The following is a 23,644-nucleotide window of genomic DNA, read 5'->3' on the forward strand; positions in this document are numbered from 1 at the left end:
TCTTTGAAATCCTGGACTAAATGCATCTAATATTAAATGTATCACACCATGAAATGTACAAGGCCTCCAACCACAACTATCATCAATAGGGCCATTTCCTTGGCGCCATTTATCAAAATCCTAAATTCCCTCCTAGCAGACTGCATGTGATCAAGGCAGATAGTTAAGATGCAGAGAGAATAAAAAAAACTTTCAGATCATTTTCCAAAGATGGTTTGGGATTTCCAGCTGTGTTTACAGAACTTGGAAAGGGACAAAAATGGCCAGATGTGAGAATCTTGAATTTATTGTTTTTAAGTCCCCAGTTTTTCAGCCTTTCTGCACAGTTCTCCAAATGCTGGTGGTAAACACAGGACAGAAGGAGCTGTGGGAAAGAAACAGTCTGTGGTAAAGGACCTAGGAACCCAAGAGTGGTCCCAAGGGCCTTTTCTTGGGTGGTATGAATGACATTGCATGACTTTCATGCCATCACGCTCACCTAGCTCTGACCCCTTTTCCTCCTGGGCACTCAGCTATGAGAAAATATGTTTTGTCCTCCTTGAATATCTTACAGTGCAAGATGTATCCTCAAGCCTTTCTGCCTTCCCCTAGTCTACTCATGGATCTGTGATCTATTAATTTTGTCTGGATTCTGTTTGGTTTCCGCTCCACTGGAGTGAGTTAAGAAGTTGGCTGCTTTCTGTCTGCTGGGCAAAGCAGGACTTTCTTTATTTCTTTTGTCCTAAAACTATGTCTTTCCACATTTAAAGGATTTCCCCCTGTTCAATCATTCCATGATTTGTTGAGCAAGTCCAGGTTCAGCCTTCCAGTTCCTGTGGGAACATCAAATATGAATACTATCAGCCACTGTCTTTCCAAACAGAAGAGAAACCCTTATTGAACACTTTTAAAATGTGGTTAGAGTGACTGTGGGACTGAGTTTGTACTTGCTTTAATTTTAATTTAAAAATGGAAACTTTGTAAAATATATTTTTTCATTAAATGAAAGTTTATAGTTTTGGTAGGTCTACAGTTCTCTTTAAACAGCTGAAAATTTAGAAGCTAGAATACTGTGCTATGAAGTGTAAAATACACACAGGAGTTTTGAAGACTGGATATTAAAAAAAAGACTGTAAACTATCTCTAATAGTTTTTAAATATTGACTACATATTAAAATAATAATATGTAGACAGAAATGTTGGGTTAAATAAAATGTATTATTAAAACTAATTTTACCTAATTAATTTTTATCTTCTTAAATGTGATTACTAGAAAAATTTTAAATTACTTGAGTGGCTCACATTGTATTTCCATTGAATGGTGTTGCCCTAAGTGGTTAATGACTTGTTCTACTCTTCCCATTCATTAGTTCCTTTTGGTAGAGAAATTTAATGTAGCAATAATGGACATCTTGTAATCTTTTATGTTTTGGGTTTAATTAAGATTCATTTTTTTCTTCATTTTAGAAAGTGAGAGGTGAAATTTGAAACTATTATAGTTCATTAACTCTATATAATAGATTGTGTAGAATAGTTTGAGTCAGTCTGTGAAATTAAGAAAACATCTTTTATTTCTGTATCCTTGGGTCTGTCCTGGGAAATGCACCAGCCTAACTGCATGTGGTTGGGGACGTGTGTGGGACCTAAACCACAGGCCCTCTGAGTGGAGCCTTCTGGGATTCTGAGGCGTAAGTGAAAGTTGCCTTTGCACAGGTCACCTGTGCATAAAATAGCTTCCAGGCTTTGTGCCTATGAGGCCTTAAACACAGATAACAAAGCTCTAGATTCAGAAAGATGGAGATGCTGGCGACTTGTAGAGGAAAAGAGAAGAAACAATGATCTGCAGGGACGATGCGGAAAACCAAATCTAATCACATAACCAATATCTGAGGGGGAGTTGTCTCTTTTTATTACACAGTACTGATTGCTGGGTCTATTTCCCATGGATTTGTTGAGCCATTACTATGTTTCTCTCTCTCTCTCTTTCTTCCTCTTTGTCTCTCTCTCTCTTTCTTGCCCAGAATGGTACATTTTCTGAGAAAACCACAATTCCACCTAGGGCCATACTTAAGTTTCCTTCCAAGGACGGGAGAAGCGGGGAAGACTCTGTCTGCTGCAGCTGCTGGAAAGGAAAGGCTCTGATTTGATGAGATCAATTTTGACAGAGCTGGGGAGCCAATATAATGCTTGGGAACTTTTTTGTGTCATTGGAGGGAAGGAAAAAGTGTCATTTGCTTTAAAAAGAAGAAGAAAAAAAAAGATCGAGAGAATGAGGGAGAGAGAAACCACCCAATTCCCAGAGGTAGCTCTTAACTAAATGTCAGCTCAGAGCAAGTGCTCCCTTGGTGAGCCTGGTTTTCCTGTGTTAGCCTCACACCCTCCACCAAACTCAATTCTTAGTGTTCTCCTGTTCCTGTTTGCAGGAACCTCATTTCCCAACAGAGAACTCTCCGGCTGATCTTCTACCCTTTTAATTGTCAGAGCTTGCAGAGACTGAGACAGGACTTTTGCCCTTGATCGAATGGCATTCCCCCAGCACACCTCCTCCATATACCATGTTGCTTCCTGGATGGTACTTCTGCTGTGCTCCCAAGTGAGTGCCCAATGCCACACCTTTGCACTGTCTGAAGGCCCTTTATCTGCATGCAGACTCCAGGGCTCATGGAACCACCATAGGTTCTCATCTTACAGAATATGGATGCAACGAAGAGTAGCAAACCTGTACCTCCTTACTGTTTCTGGGAGCATTTACAGAACGAAAACCAAGTAAGTGGCAGCCTGAGCAGTATCTCCTAGCAGCTGGAGAGGCGGGGCTCTCTGCTCCTTGGAAAGCACTGAGTTTCTCTCAGCACTCTCTGAAAAACTTGTCACGTCACTCACATCAGTTCCCAGTCGAGCTGAGCCTGATCAATATCATCCATCAGCTTTATCAGCTTCTTCTTAAATTGATGCTCAAAACGTACATCATCCTCAATAACAAGAGTCTTCTCAAGTTCTCGGTCAATTACCTGTAACAGTTTGATCAGTGGGAAGATACCCTATGAAACGTTTGATATCCATTTTTATTAGATAAGTCAGTATTAAAAAGTCAAGCGTATAGTAGCACAATTTGTAATAGTTAATAACTGGAAACTGTGCAAATGCATTCCAATGATAGGATGGATAAACTGCTGTGTATTCACAGCAATGAGATTGCAGGATCTAAAACAAAATGCAGCAATGTAGTTGAATGTTACAAACATAATATAGATTGTACATATATAAGGGGTTCCATTCACATAAAAATGAACAAAAATAAGCAAAACTATTCTATGTTTTTAGAAGTCAGGATGGGGATCACCATTGGGGCTAGCATTTCTGGGCTAGATTTCTCCATCTGGGTGCTGTGCTCAGTTTGTGAAATTTCATCGAACTCTATGTTATGATGGACATAATTTTATACATATTTACTACATTATATTACATTAAAGAGTTTAAAGAAAAAGACATTGCAAGAGAGAAAATCTTCAAGTGATATTTCTTGAGGGATTTGCTCTTTCCTTGTGGGAACTGACTCAATCAGGCACCCTACTGTCCAATACCACTTCCATCAGGATCTCGACCTGTGTTCAAGTTCTGGCTCTGCCACTTCCTACCTGGGCAAGATACATAATAGGTTCCTCTGGAATAAAATGGGCACATCTCTCTCAGCTCACCTTCGTGACCTATGTGTGACTTCTGGCATTACCCTTATTGATGAGAATGCATTAATAAGTGTGTGCACCTCAGGACATGGAACTCTTCCCCCATCATCATCCACCATGGCACCAAGGCCACTCTTCCTCGTTCCTCTGCTGTTGGCCCTCAGCAGAAGGAGAAGGAGGCCGCAGCAACTCCCAAGCATGGTCTCTAACATGGTAATACCTCCAGGGCAGTTACAGTCTCACCTGATTTCTGGCCCTTATTTCCCTACAAAATTCCACCCTCCTTTCTCCTCATTATAAAATAGTGCATCTAAATAAAGCATTATTTACCTCTTTCCAGACAGAGTAGTGGCTAAGAAAGCAGCCAATTTCACCCCTGGTCAGAGGCCTGGAGGAGTAGGGGTCTCGATAACCAGGCAGCATTTCAATATTCAGGGCCTTCAGCTGGCTTGTATTGAGGGCCCTGTGTAACATAGAACATGTCTGAAAATTAACAAGTTGAGGTGTCCCACCACAGAGGCCAGAGGATCTTCCAGAGCCTCTAAGCACACAGAGAAAGACTTCTTAGGTTCCCCATCAGGACTTAGGAGCACCTCAGGGCTAGCTGTATCATGGCAGTAATAGGAGCTCTATGTAGGCAAAAGGGTGTCATACTTCTGTGTATTTCTCACAGTGCCCAACATAGTTCTGAGCATCTTTTTTTTAAAATATAAACTTAAAAAAATATTCTCCAAAGGAAGGAAAAATGGATCATAGGAGCATTAAATCCAGGAAGAGATGAGGACAGAAAGGAATGAGGAGAGGGATTATATGTGTGCACGCACATGAGTACCTTTCCTTTGGAGGTAAAAGAAAAAGTAAATAGCAGAGAAGCAGTTCTGAAATAGCAGAAAAAGAACATACAGAAACCTATTCCTCCATAAAAGCAATGTGAACTCTGGCAAAAATGGTCAAAGTCAATTTTTTTTCAAAATTCCAGAAATTAACTAAAGGCTGCGTAATCTGAGGAATAGTTACTAAAATAAAACAAAACAAAAAAACCAGAACAGTTAGTTCTCAATAAACACAGTGAGCTTTGTGGTATTTTAACTTTCCCTAATCTCATCCCTCTCAGTGCCGCAGAAACTTTGAAAACCAACAGCCTTCTAACTACAGTAATTGTGAAAATTAGTGACCTAGCAGCCAGTGGGTGGGAGTGTGGGGATAGAATGGATTTGGACTCCTCCAGAGCCTCGTCCCCATAAAATAGTCACTATTCTACCTTTCTGTCAGCTGTCTGAAAAGTTCCATTCTCAGGTTTAGCCTTTATTTAAACTGGCTCAGAACCCTATGTGAACCACCCTATCAGCAAGACATTTGTTAACATCACAGCTGCCTGAAGTGGCAATACCTGTTGGGGCTAATAAGAGGCTGATCAAAAAATCAAAAGGAAAACCTGGGGAATGAGATGGACAAAAGGAGTTCTGTAAAGCTCCAAAATATTCCTGAGAATCTAGAAGAGGATGTCCATGTGCAGGGCTATGCATATGCCCAGGAAAGACCTGGGAAGGCCCTAATCTCTCACCTCTAACTAATCTTAAGGTCCTGCACAGAAGGAAGTGAAAGCTAAGGCAGAGTTGTACACTGCCTCCTGGAGCATTGAAAACACACCCCCAACACATTCAAAGAGCCCCTTGGTAAAGGCTAGGAGACATATTAGTGATGGGCACCTAAGGACATCTCTATCCAATCATTAGCTGACCACTAAGCTAACAAATCAGAGACTTCAAAAAGCATCAGATAAGATACAGATTTCAAAGGATTATTTCAGGAAAGTCACTGAACGGAGCAACAACAACAATAAACCCTAGCAAGGGAGGGGAATCTGATATTTAGAGTTCCTACATTAAATTATTTAAAATATTCAGTTTTCAACACAAATTATGAGACATGCAAAGAAACAAGAAAGTATGATTCATATATGGGGGAAAAAACACAGTCAATAAAAACTGTCCATATAGAAACCCAAACATTAGATTTACTAAACAAAGATTTTAAAGCAGAAACTTAAAATATGTTCAGAGAACTAAAGGAAGTCATATCAAAAGAATTAAAGGAAAGGATGAGAATGATGTCTTCCAAATTAAAAAAAATCAATAATAAAAAAGAATCAAATAGAAATTCAAGAGTTGAAAAGGGTAATAAAATGAAAAATCAACCAGAGGGGTGTGGCAGTTTGAAATTATTTTATGAATCCCTAAAAGAGAAATATTATGTTTGTAAACTAAGTTATTACTCTGGGTGTGATATCCTTTTATTGCATTAAATTCAGTTGAGGGGACTTTGATTAGATTACTTGATAAGATTGCTTTAGGGCTTTTAATTGAACTATGTCAGTGAGGTGTGACTCAGTTTGAGTCTCTGACTCTTTGCTGGGACCAATAGAAATAGAAACACACAGTGAGAGACTCATTCAGACAGACACAGGAAAAAAAAGCCACCCTGTTTAATCCTACCATGTAAGAAAGAGGATTGCTTAAGTATGAATCCCCAAGGAGCTGGGCCAAGGAGCAGCTCAAGAGAGAAGGGTGACATTGGAAGGGAAAGCCGAAACCCCAAAAGAGATGGGCAGCCTTCTTGCTTCATCATGTGGCAACATGCCAGGATCAACAGTAGATGGCTATGGTGAGAAAGCATCTCTGCCTTGGTTAGGACTTTTTAGAACTTTGGAACTGTAAGTTTTAACCCCAAATAAATACCCTTTATAAAAGCCAACACATTTCTGGTACTTTGCATGCGCAGTCCTCTGGCAAACTGAAATAAGGGATTGAACAGGAAATTGGCCAATTGAGATTACTCAGCCTGAGGAACAGAAAGGAAAAATAATAAGGAAAAATGAGCAAATCCTTGAAACACTGTGTATCCAACATTTACATAATGGGAGCTCCAGAAGAGAGGGAGAGAGTGAAAGGGAAAGACAGTGTATTTGTAGAAAGAATGGCCAAATACTCCCCAAATTTGATGAAAAACCTTAATCTACACATCCAAGAAGTTCAATGAACTCCAAGTAGGATAAGCTCAAAGAGATTCACACCTAGACACATCATAATCAAACTGTCAAAAACAGAGACAAGGAGAGAGTCTTGAAAGCAGCAAGTTAGAAGCAACTCATCACAAACCAACAATCCTCACTAAGATTAACAGCTGTTTTCTCATCAGAAATCATGGAGGCCATAAGGGAGATGGATGACACATTCAAAGATCTGGGGTAAAAGCCAACCAAGGTTCTAATATCTGGCAAAACTATTCTTCAAAATGAAGGACAAGTTAAGATAGTCCCAGATAAACAAAAACAGAGAATTTGTCTTCTATTGACAAATAGAATACTAAAGGGAGTCATTCAGTATGACATGAATGGAAACTAGAGGTAATTCTAATTCACATGAAGAAATAAAGAAAATTGGTAAAAGTAGTTACATAGGTAAACATAAATACAGTATAAATACTTTTTTCATGATTTTCTTTTCTCTTACCTGATTTAAAAACAGCTACACAAAACAATAATTGTACATCTGTGTTGATGGGCATATAATGTATAAAGAGGTAATTTTTATATGACTAAATAGTAGGGAAGGGGGAAGTAACAAAGCTATATAGGAGCAAAGTTTTAATATACTACTGAAATTAAGCTAGTATTAATCTGAAGTAGGTTGTTATAAATGAAGATGTTCACTATAATCCCAAGGGTAATCCTTAAGAAAATAACTAAAAATATTGTAAAAGAAACAACAAGGATGTTACAATGGTAGAGTAGTAAATATCTATTTAACACAAATGAAGGTAGTAATGGAGGAATAGAGGAAAAAAGACTAAGAAATCAAGAAACAAGTAGCAGAATGACAGGCATAAATTCTAAGCTATTAGTAATTGCATTAAATGTTAATGGGTTAAACACTCAAATCAAAAGGCAGGCTTGGAAAAATGGATAAAGAAAACAACAACAACATGATCAAACTATGTGCTGTCTACAAGGGACAGACTTTATCTTCAAAGACACAAATAGTTTGCAAGTAAAAGGATAGAAAACAATATATCATGTAAACTGCCACCAAAAGAGAGTTGGAGTGGCTACATTAATACCAGACAAAATAGACTTTTAGACTATAGATGAAAAAGAATATTTTATAATGATAAAGTATCTATCTTTCTGGAAGAAATAATAATTATAAACATATATGCACCAACTCCAAAGTCCCAAAATACATGAAGCAAAAACAGACAAAATTGAAGGGAGAAACAGAAAATTCAACAATAATAGTGGAGACTTAAACAGCCCACTTTCAATAATGGATATAACTAAGCAGGAGATCAAAAAGAAAAGAGAAGACTTTTCTTCTCTTAACCATAACCAACTAATTCTAACAGTTACATGGAGCACTCCACCCAACAATGGTAAAATACACATTCTTCTCAAGTGCACATGGAACACTCTATAAGACAGAACATATGTTAGACTATAAATAACACATAGACCATAAAACAAACATCAATAAATTTAAAAGGATTAAAATCACAGAAAGAATGTTCTCCAACTATAATGGAACAAAATTAAAAATTGCTAGCAGAAGGAAATCAATAACAGAAAGTCACAAATATGTGGGAATTAAACAACATGCTTCTAAATAATAAATGGATCAGAAAAGAAATCACAAGGGAATCTAGAAAATACTTTGAGATGAATGAAAACAAAAACACAACATTCCAGAGCTTACAGAATGCAGCTAAAGAATACTTTGAGGGATATTTCCAGTTGTAAACACCTATGTTAAAAAAAGAAGATCCCAAATCAATAATCTAACTTCTCCTTAATAAATAATAAAAAGAAAAGCTAGGAAAGCAGCTATGGTTCAATCAGTTGGGCTCCTATCTACCATATGAGAGGCCCTGGGTTCGTGTCATGGGGCCTCCTTGTGAAGGCAGGCTTGCCTGCATGCTGCAGAGAGCCACTCAGCCCACAAGTCCCATAGAGAGCTGACTCAGCAAGGTGACACAACAAAAAAGGGAGACAAGCAAAAAAAAAACCAAACAAACAAAATAAACACAGAAGAGCCCACAGCAAATGTACACAGAGAAGCAGACAGCAAGCAAGCCACAAACGGGAAGGGGAAATAAAATAAATAAAATACAGACATGGAAGAATGCACAGCGAGTGGACACAGAGAGCAGACAGCACACAAAAAGCCACATGGGGGGGATAATTAAAAAAAAAAGCTACCTAAACCAAAGCAAGTAGAAGGAAGGAAATAATAAAGACTAGAGCAGAAATAAGTGAAACAGAGAATAAACAAACAATAGAGAAAATCAACAAAACCAAGGCTTGGTTCTTTGAAAAGAACAAGAAAATTGACCATCTTTTAGCTAGAACTGACCAAGAAAAGAGATTATTAAAATCAGAAATGAAAGTGGGGACATCATTACTGATTTTACAGAGTATAAGGAGTATAAGAAAATACTATGAACAATTGTATGCCAATAAATAAGGTAACCTAGATGAATCAAGGCAGTGTAACAGGGGCATAAGGATAGATAGAAAAAAAGAATAGAATTTAGAGTCTAGGAATAAACTTATATTTATGGTCAATTGAGTTTCTGTAAGAGTGGCAAGACAATTCAATGGGGGAAGAGTAGTCTTTATAACAAATGGTGGGGGGACAACTGGGTATCCACATAAAAAAGAAAAAAATCAGACCCCTTCCCCACACTATATACAAAAATTAACTCAAGATGGACCAATGACCTAAATGTAAGAGTGAAGTCTATAAAACTCTTAGACAAAAACATAGGAGTAAATATTTGTGATCTTGGTTTAGGCAATGCTTTCTTATATATGATTCCAAAAAATTAAGGGAGAAAAGAAAAAATGGTTATAACATCAAAATGAAAAACTTCAAGAAAGTGAAAAGACATTCTACAGAATGGGTGAAGATATCTGCAAATCATTTATCTGATAAGGGGCTTGTATCCAGAATATATAAAGAATTGCTACAACAGAACTGGTTTCCTTGGTCCCTGAAGCCTATGAATGGGATCGGGGTTCCTGGAAGGTGTTTGAAGCATTAGTTCCCAAACTTTACAGTGTCTAAGAATAGGGTTGTCAGATTAACAAGTAAAAATACAGGATGCTCAGTCAAATTTAAATATCAGACAAATAATAAATATGTTTTCAGTATAAAGTAAGCTGCATGCAGTATTTGGAACAAATCTAACTGGTGTCCTGTATTTATCTGGTAACTCTATCCAAAATCTTGAGTCTTAAACACAGAATCTGAACCCCAGCCCCAAAGAAGATGATTTGGTTGGTCTGGGATGGAACTCAGGAATTCACCCTTTTAACCAGCCCCTGGGGACTGTGATGTGGGTGTCAAGGACACACTTCAGGAAATCCTAATGAGATTCTGTAAGGAGTGATACTAACTTCCACAATGGATTCAGTCACACTCCTTACTGGGGAGTATCTAAGCAGAAAGCAGAGCGATATTCCAAACTAACACATAGACACAGAAAGGCAGGTTTTTTAGAAATTTATGCTTTGAAATAGTTTAGTGTGCAAAATTAAAGGGCAAAGTAAAGCAAAACAAAACAAAATAAAAACAAATAAACAAGAAACTCTGGAAGGACTCCAACTAGGTGCTCTCCCACCACACTCTGATCAGCGTAGGTGGACTGTCAGGCATCTCATGAACAGGCCGCACAAACCATTACACATTTTCCATTTATTTTCCTCAAGTGGCCCTAGTTTCAGCACTTTGCAGTAAATCAGGCTCTGAATGTAACTCTAAACACATTCCTTCTAACACACTATAGAAGCCAAAAACAACAATTGGAAGAATCCCCAAGGACAGGGGAATATCACTGATAGTGGTCAGGCTTCAGCTTCTTGAGGTCCAAAGATCACTGCCAGATAGTGAATTTCAGGTCTGTTCTAGAGAGTGAAATTAGCTTAAATGTCACTTTAGGACATAAAAAATGTTACCTTAGGACATCCCAAAGTCACACTGCATACAGCTGTTTTTAAAATGTATCTATCCTCTAATGACAGTTGTTTCTTTCCTCCCAGGATTAACACTCTATCAGAGAAGGCACATTCCCCACTCCAAACACTTCTACAAATGGAGAAAAAAACCAACTCACTTTCCATCCACAGCCTCGACAATCTTGACTTCGATCTCCTGTTCATATAGTGTGCGCAGCATCCGATCTCGCCTGTCCTTTCTGCGTTTGAGGTTTATCATGAAAATCTAACCCATGGGAAAAAAGGGGAAAAGAAACACAGATTATGCAAGTCTCAATTAGGGTGCTTGGAAAGTTAAGTAAATATAAGGTCCAAAGATTTAGGTAGAATAAGTGGAGGAAAGGATAGGAAAATTATGGTGAAGCTTTTTGGGGATGGAGTCAGGGTGACAAATGGAACATTTATATTTCATATTAGGTGTAGGAAGGACAAATGATATTAATCCAAACAGAATCACTTTCAAAACCTAGTCATCATTACACCAGTTCCTTGACATTGATGATTGTACTTAGGAACCTGTTCTTATGAAATTGAAACTTAACCTAGTATTATTGGGCACCTAAGAGTCACCTCCTGAAAACCTTGTTACTCAAATATGGTCTCTCTCTAAGCACTACCATTTCCTCCCCCCGCCGCCCCCAGCTGGCTTGGGATTTGATTCCTGGGAATAAGCCTCCCTGGCACCAAGGGATTATTACCAAGCACCAACTGGCAATGGATCTCAAAAAGACTTTGACTGAAGGGGGAAAAGGTAAAGACAAATGAGTTTATATGGCTAAGAGATTTCAAAGTGAGTTGGGAGGTCATTCCACAGGTTACGCTTATGCATATCTTAGCAGGATCTCATTGACTGCCATAGTAAACAGTGCCTCAAACAGCAGGGCTCAGGAGGGCTCTAGAGACATCTAGGCACTATAAGCAGGGTACACAGACTCAGGAATTCAGTATGCTGTCAGAGAGCCTTACTTTGGAATTTATGCTCCTCAGTGTACCAGAGTTAGACTCATTTATAGTTTCCCTACATGTGGCCCCTTTAATTTGAACTCATAATTATACTCATTAAATATATTTCCCAGAGACTTAAATCTTCAGTCTGTATATATGCCGGTTGAACACTGAATCTCAGCAAAAGTTGCAACACCTACTCTCCAATTCATTGGATTTGCCCAGGACGGTTAACAAAAGGATGATGATAGACAATGCCCATCCCCAAAAAACATATCCAAAACTGCAAGCAAGACAGTTCCATCTGCCCCATTGGATCTAAGCTCCCTATCAACCAGAAACAGATTGGTCATCACCATCCCCAAATCCTTAAGATTGAGGAACGAACAAACATAAGGGTGGAATGCAACTATGGACTTAAAGTAGACTTATTTATTCTAGCAATGGAAGAACTTGTATCATTGATATAAAGGCAGTGGCTACCAGAGTTTCTAAGGGGAGAGAGAAGGAAGAATAGGTGTAACATGGGGTACTTTGGGACATTGGAATTTTCCTGTACGACAATGTAGTGATTGATACAGGCCATTATACCTTTTGTCAAAACCTATAAAATTGTGTGGGGTAGAGTGTAAAGTATAATGTAAACTATATTCCATGGTTAGTTGTAATGCTTAAATATATGTTCATCAACTGTAACACCCTAATGAAAGATGTTAATGTGGGTAAGTGTGAGAGGAGGAGAGAGTCAAGCATATGGAAATTCCCTATAATTTTTATGTAACATTTATGTAATCTAAAGCTTCTTTAAAAAAAATTTTTTTTTAAAGTCCAGTCACTTGTAGTGATTTAACCATCTCCGTTGATCAGATGCTTGTTGACGTACATATTCTCCCAACTCCTAAAATAGACAGGGATATTTAAAAAGTTACTCTTCAGGCATCCAAAGGTGAGTTAGAGTCAAAATACACAGCACTAAGGCCAGGGAGGCAATTTGGCAACTGAATAAATTTATTGGCAGAACTGAGTCTGAGTCCTGTCTATTATTTACTAAGCTTTGCCTTGGGCCAATTCCTATGCCTCAGTTTCCTCATCTGTAAAACTGGGCTAAGGATGGTCTTACCCATGGATACTAAATGTTAGCTGTTATAATTTACAACTACTGTTGACAAATCTAAAGAAAAAGTATAAGAAAAATTTTAGTTCTTGACATAGAGCTTTTATTGCCAAAGGATCCAAACTGAATTCTCCAGTTCCCTCAAAAAGAAGGGAGTTTCCTAAAAGTAGTAAAGAGAAGGAGCCCTCCCATTAGCCTTTTGGGGTGGGGAGCAATAAGGGAGAAATGGAAACTATGTGGATCCATAGGAAACACCATGTAGGGGATAGTTCATGGCCCATGAAGTCACAAAGAACATGCATTGGAACTTCCCCCATGAGGGCTGAATCCCTTTGGAGCCCCCGCCTTAGCCCTCAGATTCCTGATATCTGCACTGAACACATTATACCATGTGGTCACTCCAAGGAGTTAGAGATAATGAGGCTGTCCTGATTGTTACCAGCTTTAAGGAACCATGGAAGGACCAGAAGGGAAGCCTCATCAATGCTATTACAAGCAAAGTAGGGTTTTAGTAAGGACCTTTTGTTACATGCAGTCATAACTAAACTAGCCCTCCAAGAAAGGCAGACATCAGCTGCCAGAGAGAAATGATGACATGCGGCATGATTCAGGAGAAACCTGCAAAAGTCAGACAAAGTTGACTTCATCCTGACTGACCATCTGCACAACTCTGAGGAAGACATTTAATGTTTCTGGGCCCAGTTCCCTCACCTGTAAGAGAGGGAGTGGAACAAACTCATTTTTAAAGTCCTGTTCAGATGAGAACATCTATGATAATGGGGTTTATGATAAATTTTGCATTATGCTATGGCCAGAATGAAGAAGAAACGTTGTCTTAGAACCAGCCTGGAGTTCAGACTATAACTGGCTACTCTGAATGTAAATGTAAATATGTTTTAAATGTTTTATCAGGATCAAAAGCCACACTAACATTTCAACCCTTCTTTGCAAAATATTCTCACATCCATTTATAAATCCTTACACAAAGAAACTGATAGAGCCCAAGATATCCTCTTTGAAGAAATTTTCCATCTGACTTGGGGCAACGTGGATTAATTGCATCTTGGTTTCATTACCTCCTTTGTTTACCTAACTGGGTGATTTTTTTAGAACATAATTTCTTTGGTGAGACTATTTGCCATGGTTACTTGGGACTTTATAACTTAATGGGTTGGGTTCCTTTATATTTCATTTTCTTCCTGTTTAGAATCATACTCTGATGACGGTGCTCTAACCCCCAGCCTCCAATTTTACAGATATGGAAAGGAAAGGGCATTTCCTCATGTGTAAAAATGGAACCACTTGGGGGTCACTCCAGGAGAGCAAAAGCAAAACCATACAAAAAATAAACAAATATATGCAAAAAGTGGCCCAAAACCAGAGACCTCTAATCTGGGAAGACTTTGGTAAATAACAATCCATTCCCAGTCTCTGCCTGGACAAGTATAATAAAAACTGCAGCCACGAAGGAAAAACACAGACAGCTCGCTCATACTTAGTGAACAGTAAACAGAGAAAAGGGCCACTCAGCCAATTGCAGCCCAGACACCACCAACTAGGTCACGGAGTACCAGCAGGGTGAAAACACCCTCAGAAATCCCTTTTTCCACTCTCCCATCTCTGTTTTTAGACAGAGAGATGACTAGGCTCAGGAAAGTAGATTCTCCTCTTAGGGTTGGAATTATCCAGAAGTTCTCTAGGGTGATCCAGTCCTTATGCCCGGGTCCTGCCAAATGAAAGACCACACTAGAAGATCCTGGTCTGTCCCATTGTGCTGGTTTTGGTTTGGTTCTCATAGGAATGTGTTTTTAAGATTAATGTACAGACACTTAGGTCTTTTCACCTAGAGAACTGAAAGAGGAGGAGATAATGAGAGCTGCAAGGAAGGAAAGCTACCACAATTCAGGGAAGCCAGGCCCATGCAAGGTGTGGACCAGCCTTCCCTGTGGCCCTGATTGTTTTGAAAACTACTTACAATTTAGTCCAATTTCACTCTATTGCACTTAAATCCTTTGCTTCTCATTCTGCCTCTGAGGCAATACATAACAACTGATAACTCTTTTGCATTTACTATACATGAAATATTCCTATGCATCCCTGAAGTCCAGCTCCAACTCAGTTTGATAGAGGAAAGCCTGATCCACAATTCCAGCAGCTCTTTGAGGTGGTGGTACTGTGTGGGCACAGGATATGTGGCACAGAGTGATGAAGGCATTTTCTTCCAATTAGGCAATGGCAAAGAGATAAGCAAAACACAAAGCCTGGCCTCAGAATCCTAGGAATAATTCTGTCTTAGCTGTGGATTCCTGAGGCGCTGTTCTACCTGTTACACTAACTGGTAGGTTAGTCTTACCTGTTATGTAACTGGGAAACTATTTTTTTATATAACTTAATTTCCTGAACTTCCTACTTGAAGGACTCATGAAGGGTTCAGTGACTTAGAATCACAATTCTGACCCTGCCAAGCATCTGTTGTGTGTACTCCCGAGAGAGATATCTCTTTATACTTCTGCTTCATTCCAATTATACAAGTGGAACCTAATAATAAATCTGGCCCTCAAAAAGCTATAATGAAGATCTTGTCGGCTGAAAGACAGGATTTTAGAACAAGTTTCTTTTTTCTCTCTGTCCTCCCAGCTCTGTCCTCTACCCTTTTTCCATGGAAGAAGAGTAGAAAGAAAACAAAATACAGAATGTTCCAGAACAGTTTCCACCCACACATATGTGGTGGAATAAAGCAAAAGTCCTCCAACATCTAAAATGTATGTTCTCTTTATCTTACTCTTGAATCTTGACAAAAGGGTTGGTAAAATATGGCAATATCTGCTGTTCCTAGGAAACAAGTTCACTTTATTGCTAAACAGTAACTTACAGGTGGCTCAATGACTAATTCCCTTTTACTATGATCCTCCTTTTTGAAGATAAGGAAATTGAGGCATAACAAACACCAAATCGTTTTCCCAAGATCTCAGTGCCTTTTCAGCAGCCAGGCAGGTCATGCTGGCTCTAAAATGTCTGCTCAGGATTGAGTTCCAATGTAGACATAGAAGCATAGCACACGCATGCACACACACACTCGTACACAAATGGACACCTTTCCTACCTCGTCAAATCCCATCTTGTCTGGATATTTAGGGATAATCGAGACAAACTGGGAGGGTTCCATTGGAGGGCGGTCAACTGGAAGACACAAGAAACATGCAGAGTGCTTTGTTAGTGAAAGGGCCAGGAGAACAGAATTCCACCAGGATGCCTGCTCTATAGGGTTGGACACAAACAGATAACTCCACAGGCCTAATGATTCCCACTGCTCAGTAGTTCTCCAAGACCATGTGGCCTGGGGCACATTTTCTCACTATACAAGTACCCTGATAGACAGACTACTAGGTTCTGAGGCCACTTGTTTATATGCAAATTGTGATATTGGCTCCATGTCCCTTACGACATATTTTCAAAGTATTTGGGAGGCAGTGTAGGGTAATGGTTAGAGAGACAAGGTTCTCAGTCCAAAGCTTAGTCTATGAGGATCTGGGAGAGGTCGGTGACCTCTCTAAGCCTGTTTCTCCATGTATAAACTGGTATAAAAAAAGTTATCTGTTAGAGTGTTAAAAATTTTAAATAAGACACTACATGTAAAGCATGCATCACAGGAAATTAACATAGGAAATACTCAATAAGTCTAAGCTATTTTTTACTGTGGTCCACGATGAAAGAACTCAGAAATTAACTACATTTTTTTCTGAATAATATATTTCCTATAAAAGTAAAATGGCCAAAAACTGGGATGATTTTTATCCCACCCCAAGCAAGTTTAGTCATGGGTATGTAAAAGGACCTTTCTTTTAACATTGTCTCACCTCTGAGAGCTGGCTCACATTCTGGAATTTGATACAGGATTAAAGGGAAGTTTCCAGGTAGGAAGGACATTGCATCTTGAATAGCAGAAATTTTATTTACTTGTCACTCCAGAAAAGCTTTCTTTACAGACTATGTATTTTAAAGGTTGGAAGCAATATCAGTTAAAGAACCTAAGAAGGTCTTGAAGGTTTTTTGGCTTTATACAAATCCAAAGCAGTCTGTTGGCTTTACTTATAGGGACAGTACAAAGAAAATCTAAAATGAGAGCTGGTAATTGTGTTGCTATCTCTGACGGCTATGGCAGCTGTTCACCAATATCCATTCTCCTCTATTCTGGCTATTTGAGAAGATTACACTTTCTCACCCTTAAAGTTAGTCATGGCCATGTGGCTTTTTGCGGAAACTTTTACTTGCTACTGCTCAGCCCTTCAACCTCCCAGTCCCTACCCCACCATGGTAATGAGAATAGCATGTGTGAGCAGGCATGCATTTGAAGCAGCCTGGAACGTTGTGCCAACCCATGAAGGGCAGCTGTCCAGGAAAGAGGCCAGAGCTGCTACAGACTTTGCATTGGAAGAAATTAGCTATTGTTGTATTACACCAATGAGATTTTGGCCATCCTGACTGAGGTGCTGTCCAAAGGGTATTACCTATTAATTTACCTTTCATTGGGATTTTAAAGAAAAACCACCACATCCAGTTTCATATGATCAAAATACGAAATTCTAGAAAGTAGTGAGACAGGTTCCCTAAGGCACACACAAGAGTTGGCCTTGTTATTTCAGATCTAACTCTTCAAGTCACACTTCTGCAAGCGTGCTGCCATGTGGCTATATTTCCAATGGCAGCCCAGAATATTTTGGTCATTTCTGCTCTACTCCTCATTAATTATTTTTAAAATTAACTAATATTGATTGAGGTTCCTCCATGTACAGGGTTAGGTTTTTTAAGAGGAAGAAACTGAATATACAAGCTCCCTGTTCATTACATTGTTTGAGGAGCTGTCTAGTTTCTTCCCTGGACCTCAAGCCTGAGAAGGAGTCATATTCTGAGTTGCTCTTTCCAGGCTTCTGGTCTCCATATGGCACTCAGACAGCCTGCATGGCTTTAACGTTTCAGCCAAAAAGACTGTTTTAAGCCACCTTACTTCCATCAAAGATGAGCAGTCATTCACAGAACAAGTGTCCCCTAAAAGACACAAGTGGCTGGCTCCTGAAAGCCACCATTAAGCAAAAATATTAGAGAAGTGCACCTGGTTTGCCACTGAAGGCAGAGCTACACCATAGAGGAAAACAGGAAATTATATATTGAGTCAGACCAAGAAACTTTCTGGTATGTGTTGGGAGAAAAGCAGAGGCAGAATGTGTCTTTGCAGACATCCGATTAAAAATCTGACTCAACAGGTAGATATAACCCAGCTTCAGTTTGTAGTCATTTCTGATTCCATCATTCATAATTTATCCAGTCCCTTATTGTATCTACAGATAGTCCCTCCCTGTACCATCACTTGGGACAATGGACTTCACTGGCTCCTGGATAGTTTTAAGAGCCAGGAATGGCTTTTCTTATAGAGCTCTTATTATCCTGAACTCTGGGCTCTACTGTTTTTTTTTTAGAGGTACCTAGACTGAATCGAGGACCTTGTACATGGGAAGCAGACACACAATCATTGAGCTACATCTGCTTCCTTGAGCTTTACTCTTGACATGCATAATCACATTTAGTCTTCACAACAAGCACCACAGGAGAGATATATGCCCCTATTTTTATAGGCAAGGAAACAAAGACTTAAGTACCTTGCCTAACTTCACAAAGCTGATAGAGCTGGAATTTTTTTTTTTTTTTAGAATAAATCAATTTTATTGATACATTTTAGTGAAGCATACAGTCTATCCAAAGTGTACAGTCAATGGTATTTGGCATAATCACATAATTGTGTATTCATCACTTCAATCATTAAAAGAACATTTTCATTATTTCAATGACAATACTAAAAAAGACAAAAAATAGAAATTTATCACCTCTCAATCTCCCTATGCTTCCCTTGCTGTATATAACTGCTCTTTTTGGGTATTCTTGCATTTTTGTTCATTTTAAAGCATTTTTTGAAATATATTTACATACCATACAATCTATCCTAAGTGTATAAGAGCTGGAATTTAAACTGAGATCTGACTGCTTCACCTGAGCTGTTAACCCCTACTCTATACTACCCAAAAAGCTTGTCTTGGTAGCTATTGGCTTTGAATTGGCTTTGGGCAACTGGGCTGGGTTCACAGTAGTTCAGTTAGCTAAGTCCTTGCTCCTGGCAATCAGCACTTATCACACCTTCTGTGGTCTATAATAAAGTGTATACTATCTTACGTTTGGGGCACAAGCCCAGTGGTGTCAAAAAAGGATGGGAGAGACTATATTTAGATCAAATCCAAACACTTTCCCATAGTTTCTCCTGAATTTGTTTTCTTCTTCCATTGCTGTAGTCACCATGCTGGCTCAGGTCCTCACCAGCCATGCCTGGGCTGATTCAATATTTTTCAAACACTCTCATGCTTTCAGTTTTGCCTCTTTCTAACTCATTCTGCACACTATTGTCAAAATAGTCTTCCTCAAGCACAGCTCTGACCTCCATCTTAACAGTCATGCCCAACATTTAAAGGCTTTACAATTTGTTAAGTGCTTTCACATATACCTCATTTTATCTTCACTTTAAAAAAAAAAATTTTTTTTTACATACAAGAAACTGAGACCAATCCAGATATGGACTTCTGCAGAGACAAATGGTGACTGAGTGGCAGAACTGCAACTCAGTCTCAGACCTTCTAGCTAGAGTTCCAATAATATTAATCATTTTTACATGATGTTCTTTTGCCTTAAAATGTCATTACTGAGAACAGCCACCTGAGATTTTCCACTGTTCCATTCTCTGCCTTGCAAGAACAGTCTCCTCACATCTCACATCTATCTTTACATCTATCACCTGTGCAAGTTCTAGCCTCCTGTCATTCATTCTCCAGGGGAGCACATTCCCAAATTCTCTATCCATCTCCTAATGTAGTAAATGAGTGAGTACATGTAAAATGATGGGAACACTACTTTCAATAACTGTAAGATGTTATTATTATATCCCATCTCCAACCCCTACCCAAACATTCCCACTTTGCCCTCTGGAATTCCTATCTGCCATTCACAAACTCTCTGACATCTTCAACCTTTTTTTCCTGAACGTCTCTTCACTTTTCAGTTCTAACTGAACCTTAGTTTTCCTTTAATGACACTGCCTCCCTTTCAGCCTCCAAAACAGAGTCTGACTTTTCTCATATTCCCCAACTTACTCTAAACTGTCTCTCCATCCTTCAAAAGCCTCACTTCTTTACAGCAGAGGTCATCACTCTCTACTTCCTATCATGCACCCTCATTCACTGACAACTCCAGCCCTTACTAACATCAGAGTCTCACTGTCCCTATCATCAATTTTAGAAGCTTCAGCATTCACACTGGTGATGGATCCAACAACCTGGTTGCCAGCTCCTTGATTTTAGTGCCAACACTCACTCTTTCACCCTTCTTCAGTGACCATGTCATATGCATCAAACACTTCCTGGCATCATGAGTGGAAATCCTTAACCAACCTAGATTTCAATCCTTAATACTCTAACCATTCCCTTATAAAGACTCTTTATTTCTTTCTATTGACCTTGCCTGGCAAATCCCAATGCTGATTAAACCTGACTGTCTACTTAGCACCAAGAATACTACACGAGAAGTTCACACAATTGTGTTGACCGAGTCATTTCAAAATTATGATTACAGAAGTCAAACTGGCAGTCAACACTGCAAAATAGTGCAACAACTAAACATCTATGATAAATTTACTTTCCAACTGTCTGCCTTCTTCTTTTTCCTGAAACCTCTCTCTAGGTAATGACTGGATTATATATTTCATAGAGAGAACATTTAAAATTAGACCTACCTTTTACTCCACCTCAAGCCCACAAATCTATCTGAATTTATGCCTACATACTCTGCCTTCCTTCCTGCTAAAGTGGATAAAGCGTCCCTGTTCCTATCTGGGACAACCTCTCCAATATTCCTTGGGTTATAATCCCTCCTGGTTTCTCATAGACTTGTAATTATCCTCTTGTCTTCTCATAGACTTGTAAATATCCTCTTGTCTTATACAGCATCAAGATATTCTTGTATATTAGCTCCTTTCTATCCTAAAACAAGCAAATAAGCAAATCAACATCCTCTTTCTTGTTCCCTTACAGCTCCCACCACATTTACATATTCCTCCTCACAAGATTCCACTTTTTCATCTCCCCATTCTCCTCTATTTAGCCCATGCCAATGTGCTTTTGCCCTTATTGCTCTGAAGTGGCTTTTATCAAGGTTTTCGCAGACCTATATTTTAACAGAATCAGTAATTCTCGATCCTTCTCCTGAATTCTCAGCATCTGGCTCCTTTTTGAACACTTCTCTAGTTTCTGTGTCAATTCACTTGCTTGTTTCTCCTCCTAGTTTTCTGGATGTTCTTGTCCCCCAGGGATCTGTCCTTCTTCCTCTCTGTTTTGCTTTCTACATTCTTTTACTATATGAGTTCACCCTGTTCCATGGTTTCAAATATTCTTTTTAGGCTGATGATTCTCAAATGTCTCCCTCCTGCTCAAATTTCTCCCTCTAAACTTCAGACTCATGACCTCTCAATTCGGATGGCTAATAAATATCTTATACTTAACATGACAAACTCTTTCCTAATCAGTTCTCCCATGAAGCCTTTCCCATCTCAGTAAATGCCATACAAGACTCCAGATCAAAATTATGGAGTCATGCTTGATTCCTTTCTTTCCTTCATGGGCTGCATCCAGGTCTTCTGTAAGTTCTGTTGGCTCTATCATCAAAAACATATCTTGAATCCATCTGTTTCTCACCACTCCCTACCACAACTCATGTCCAATCCACCATCGTCTCTCACTGGAAGAGATATACTGGTTCTCCTACATCCACCTTTGTTCCCTTACATTCTAGTATCTATACTGCAGCCTGAGTGATCTTCCTCAATGCATACATTGCATCATGCCACTCCCAGTGGGTTGCCATTACTCTTTGAATAAAGTTCAAACTCCTTACATGGCTAAAAGGCTCTGCTTGATCTGTCTTGTCTTCCTCCATGACCTCATCTCCCTCCACTCAACTCATTTTCTAAACCCAGCCATGTTGGACTTTTGCCCTCAACATGACAAGTTCTTTCCTGTCTTTGGCCTTTGCATGCACTGTTATTTCTGCTTGGAACACTCTTCTCCCATGTGGCTGTTTCCTTGTCATATTGTCTATCTCTCTGTGAGAAAATAAATTCCTTGATGTCAGAGATTCTGCCTCTTTTGTTCATTGCTATATCCCCAGCATTTTGAAAAATATATGGAACACAGTGTGTGTATAATAAATATGATAGTCTGACTCTCTATTCTAAAACCTTCATTGGTTCATTACTGCTTTTAGGATGATGTCTTAAACTTTTACTGGCATTCAAGGACCACAATAATTAAACCATCCCTATCTCTCAAACTTTATTTCCTTCTACGATTTTAAGACAACTCTTTCCCAGGATGAGAATGCTTTTTCAACAATGTCTTTGCTCAGTTAGTTTCCCCTGCTCATAGTACCCTTACCATATCACATCTCTTCTATTAAAACCCAGCTTAAGAAATAGCAGGCCTAGAAGCCCTTATGGACCATACTAGCCTCCAACAATCTCTCCCTACTCTAATTTCCATTGCCCTTATATTTGCTCCTTTCTCAAAGCACCTGCCCATATTATCCTGTATTATCAGTGTTTTTTTAAAAAGATTTATTTATTTCTCCCCCCTCCCTCCATTGTCTGCTCTCTGTGTCCAATTAGCTGTGTGTTCTTCTGTGTCCTCTTGTATTTTCATTAGGCAGCTCTGGGAACTGATCCTGGGACCTTCCAGAGTGGGAGAGAGGTGATCATTCTTTTGCTCCATCTCAGCAACCTGGTCTGCTACATCTCTTATTATTTCTCCTCTGTGTTTCTTTTTGTTGCATCATCTTGCTGTGCCAGCTTCTCCACATGGGCTAGCACTCCACGTAGGGCAGCACTCCTGCGTGGGGCAGCACTCCACATAGGCCAGCACTCTGCACAGGCCAGCACTCTGCATGGGCCAGCACTCCACATGGGCCAGCTTGCCTTCACCAGGAGGTCTGGGTATCAAACCCTGGACCTCCTATATGATAGACAGGAGCCCAATTGGTTGAGCCACATCCACTTCCCTATCAGTGTTTTTTCATGTCTGCACTAGTTCGCCAATTAAATCATGAGCACCTGAAAACAGGGATTAATTATAACATGTTTCAAATCCTTAGTATCTTCATAGAATGATTCACACATTATAGGTAGGCATCCTATGTACTTTTTGCTCAGGAAAAAATACATGTTCTAATGCTTCAATTAGTATAGTTTAATAACACTATTAGTAACCATTTCTTATGGCCTATTGGTTTCCAGACACTGTGCAATGTGCTTTTAACATGTATTTCATCTTTCCCTAGAACACTTGACAGATGTGACTGTGTCATCACCAACCTCTTTTTTTTTTTAAGATTTATTTCTCTCCCCTGCCCCACCAACCTCTTTTTTTTTTAAGATTTTTATTTTTATTTATTTATCTTCCCTTCCCTCCGCCCCCCCCCCAGTTGTCTGTTTTCTTTGTCCATTTGCTGCATATTCTTTTTTGTCCACTTCTGTTGTTGTCAGAGGCGCGGGAATCTGTCTTTCTTTTTGTTGCGTCATCTTGTTGTGTCAGCTCTCTGTGTGTGTGGCACCATTCCTGGGCAGGCTCAACTTCCTTTCATGCTGGGCGGCTCTCCTTACGGGGTACACTCCTTGCGCGTGGGGCTCCCCTACGCGGGGGACACCCCCGCATGGCATGGCACTCCTTGCGCACATCAGCACTGCACGTGGGCCAGCTCCACACGGGTCAAGGAGGCCCGGGGTTTGAA

The 23,644-nt window shown here is 39.4% G+C and overlaps 1 protein-coding gene across 2 annotated transcripts in view; it reads right to left on the reverse strand.

Moving 5' to 3' along the window:
- COLGALT2 (collagen beta(1-O)galactosyltransferase 2) overlaps nt 1-23,644 on the reverse strand; it is a 130,084-nt gene that overhangs the window by 5,931 nt on the left and 100,509 nt on the right. For both annotated transcript variants that reach the window (XM_004469091.5, XM_071207610.1), the window contains exons 7-10: nt 15,876-15,952; nt 10,833-10,939; nt 3,993-4,125; nt 2,860-2,987 (exon numbers count right to left, since the gene is read on the reverse strand). In XM_004469091.5, the coding sequence (XP_004469148.1) occupies nt 2,860-2,987; nt 3,993-4,125; nt 10,833-10,939; nt 15,876-15,952 (445 nt within the window). The remainder of the gene's footprint in view (nt 1-2,859; nt 2,988-3,992; nt 4,126-10,832; nt 10,940-15,875; nt 15,953-23,644) is intronic.

This window comes from Dasypus novemcinctus, chromosome 13, assembly GCF_030445035.2.
Source record: "Dasypus novemcinctus isolate mDasNov1 chromosome 13, mDasNov1.1.hap2, whole genome shotgun sequence".
NCBI lineage: Eukaryota > Metazoa > Chordata > Mammalia > Cingulata > Dasypodidae > Dasypus > Dasypus novemcinctus.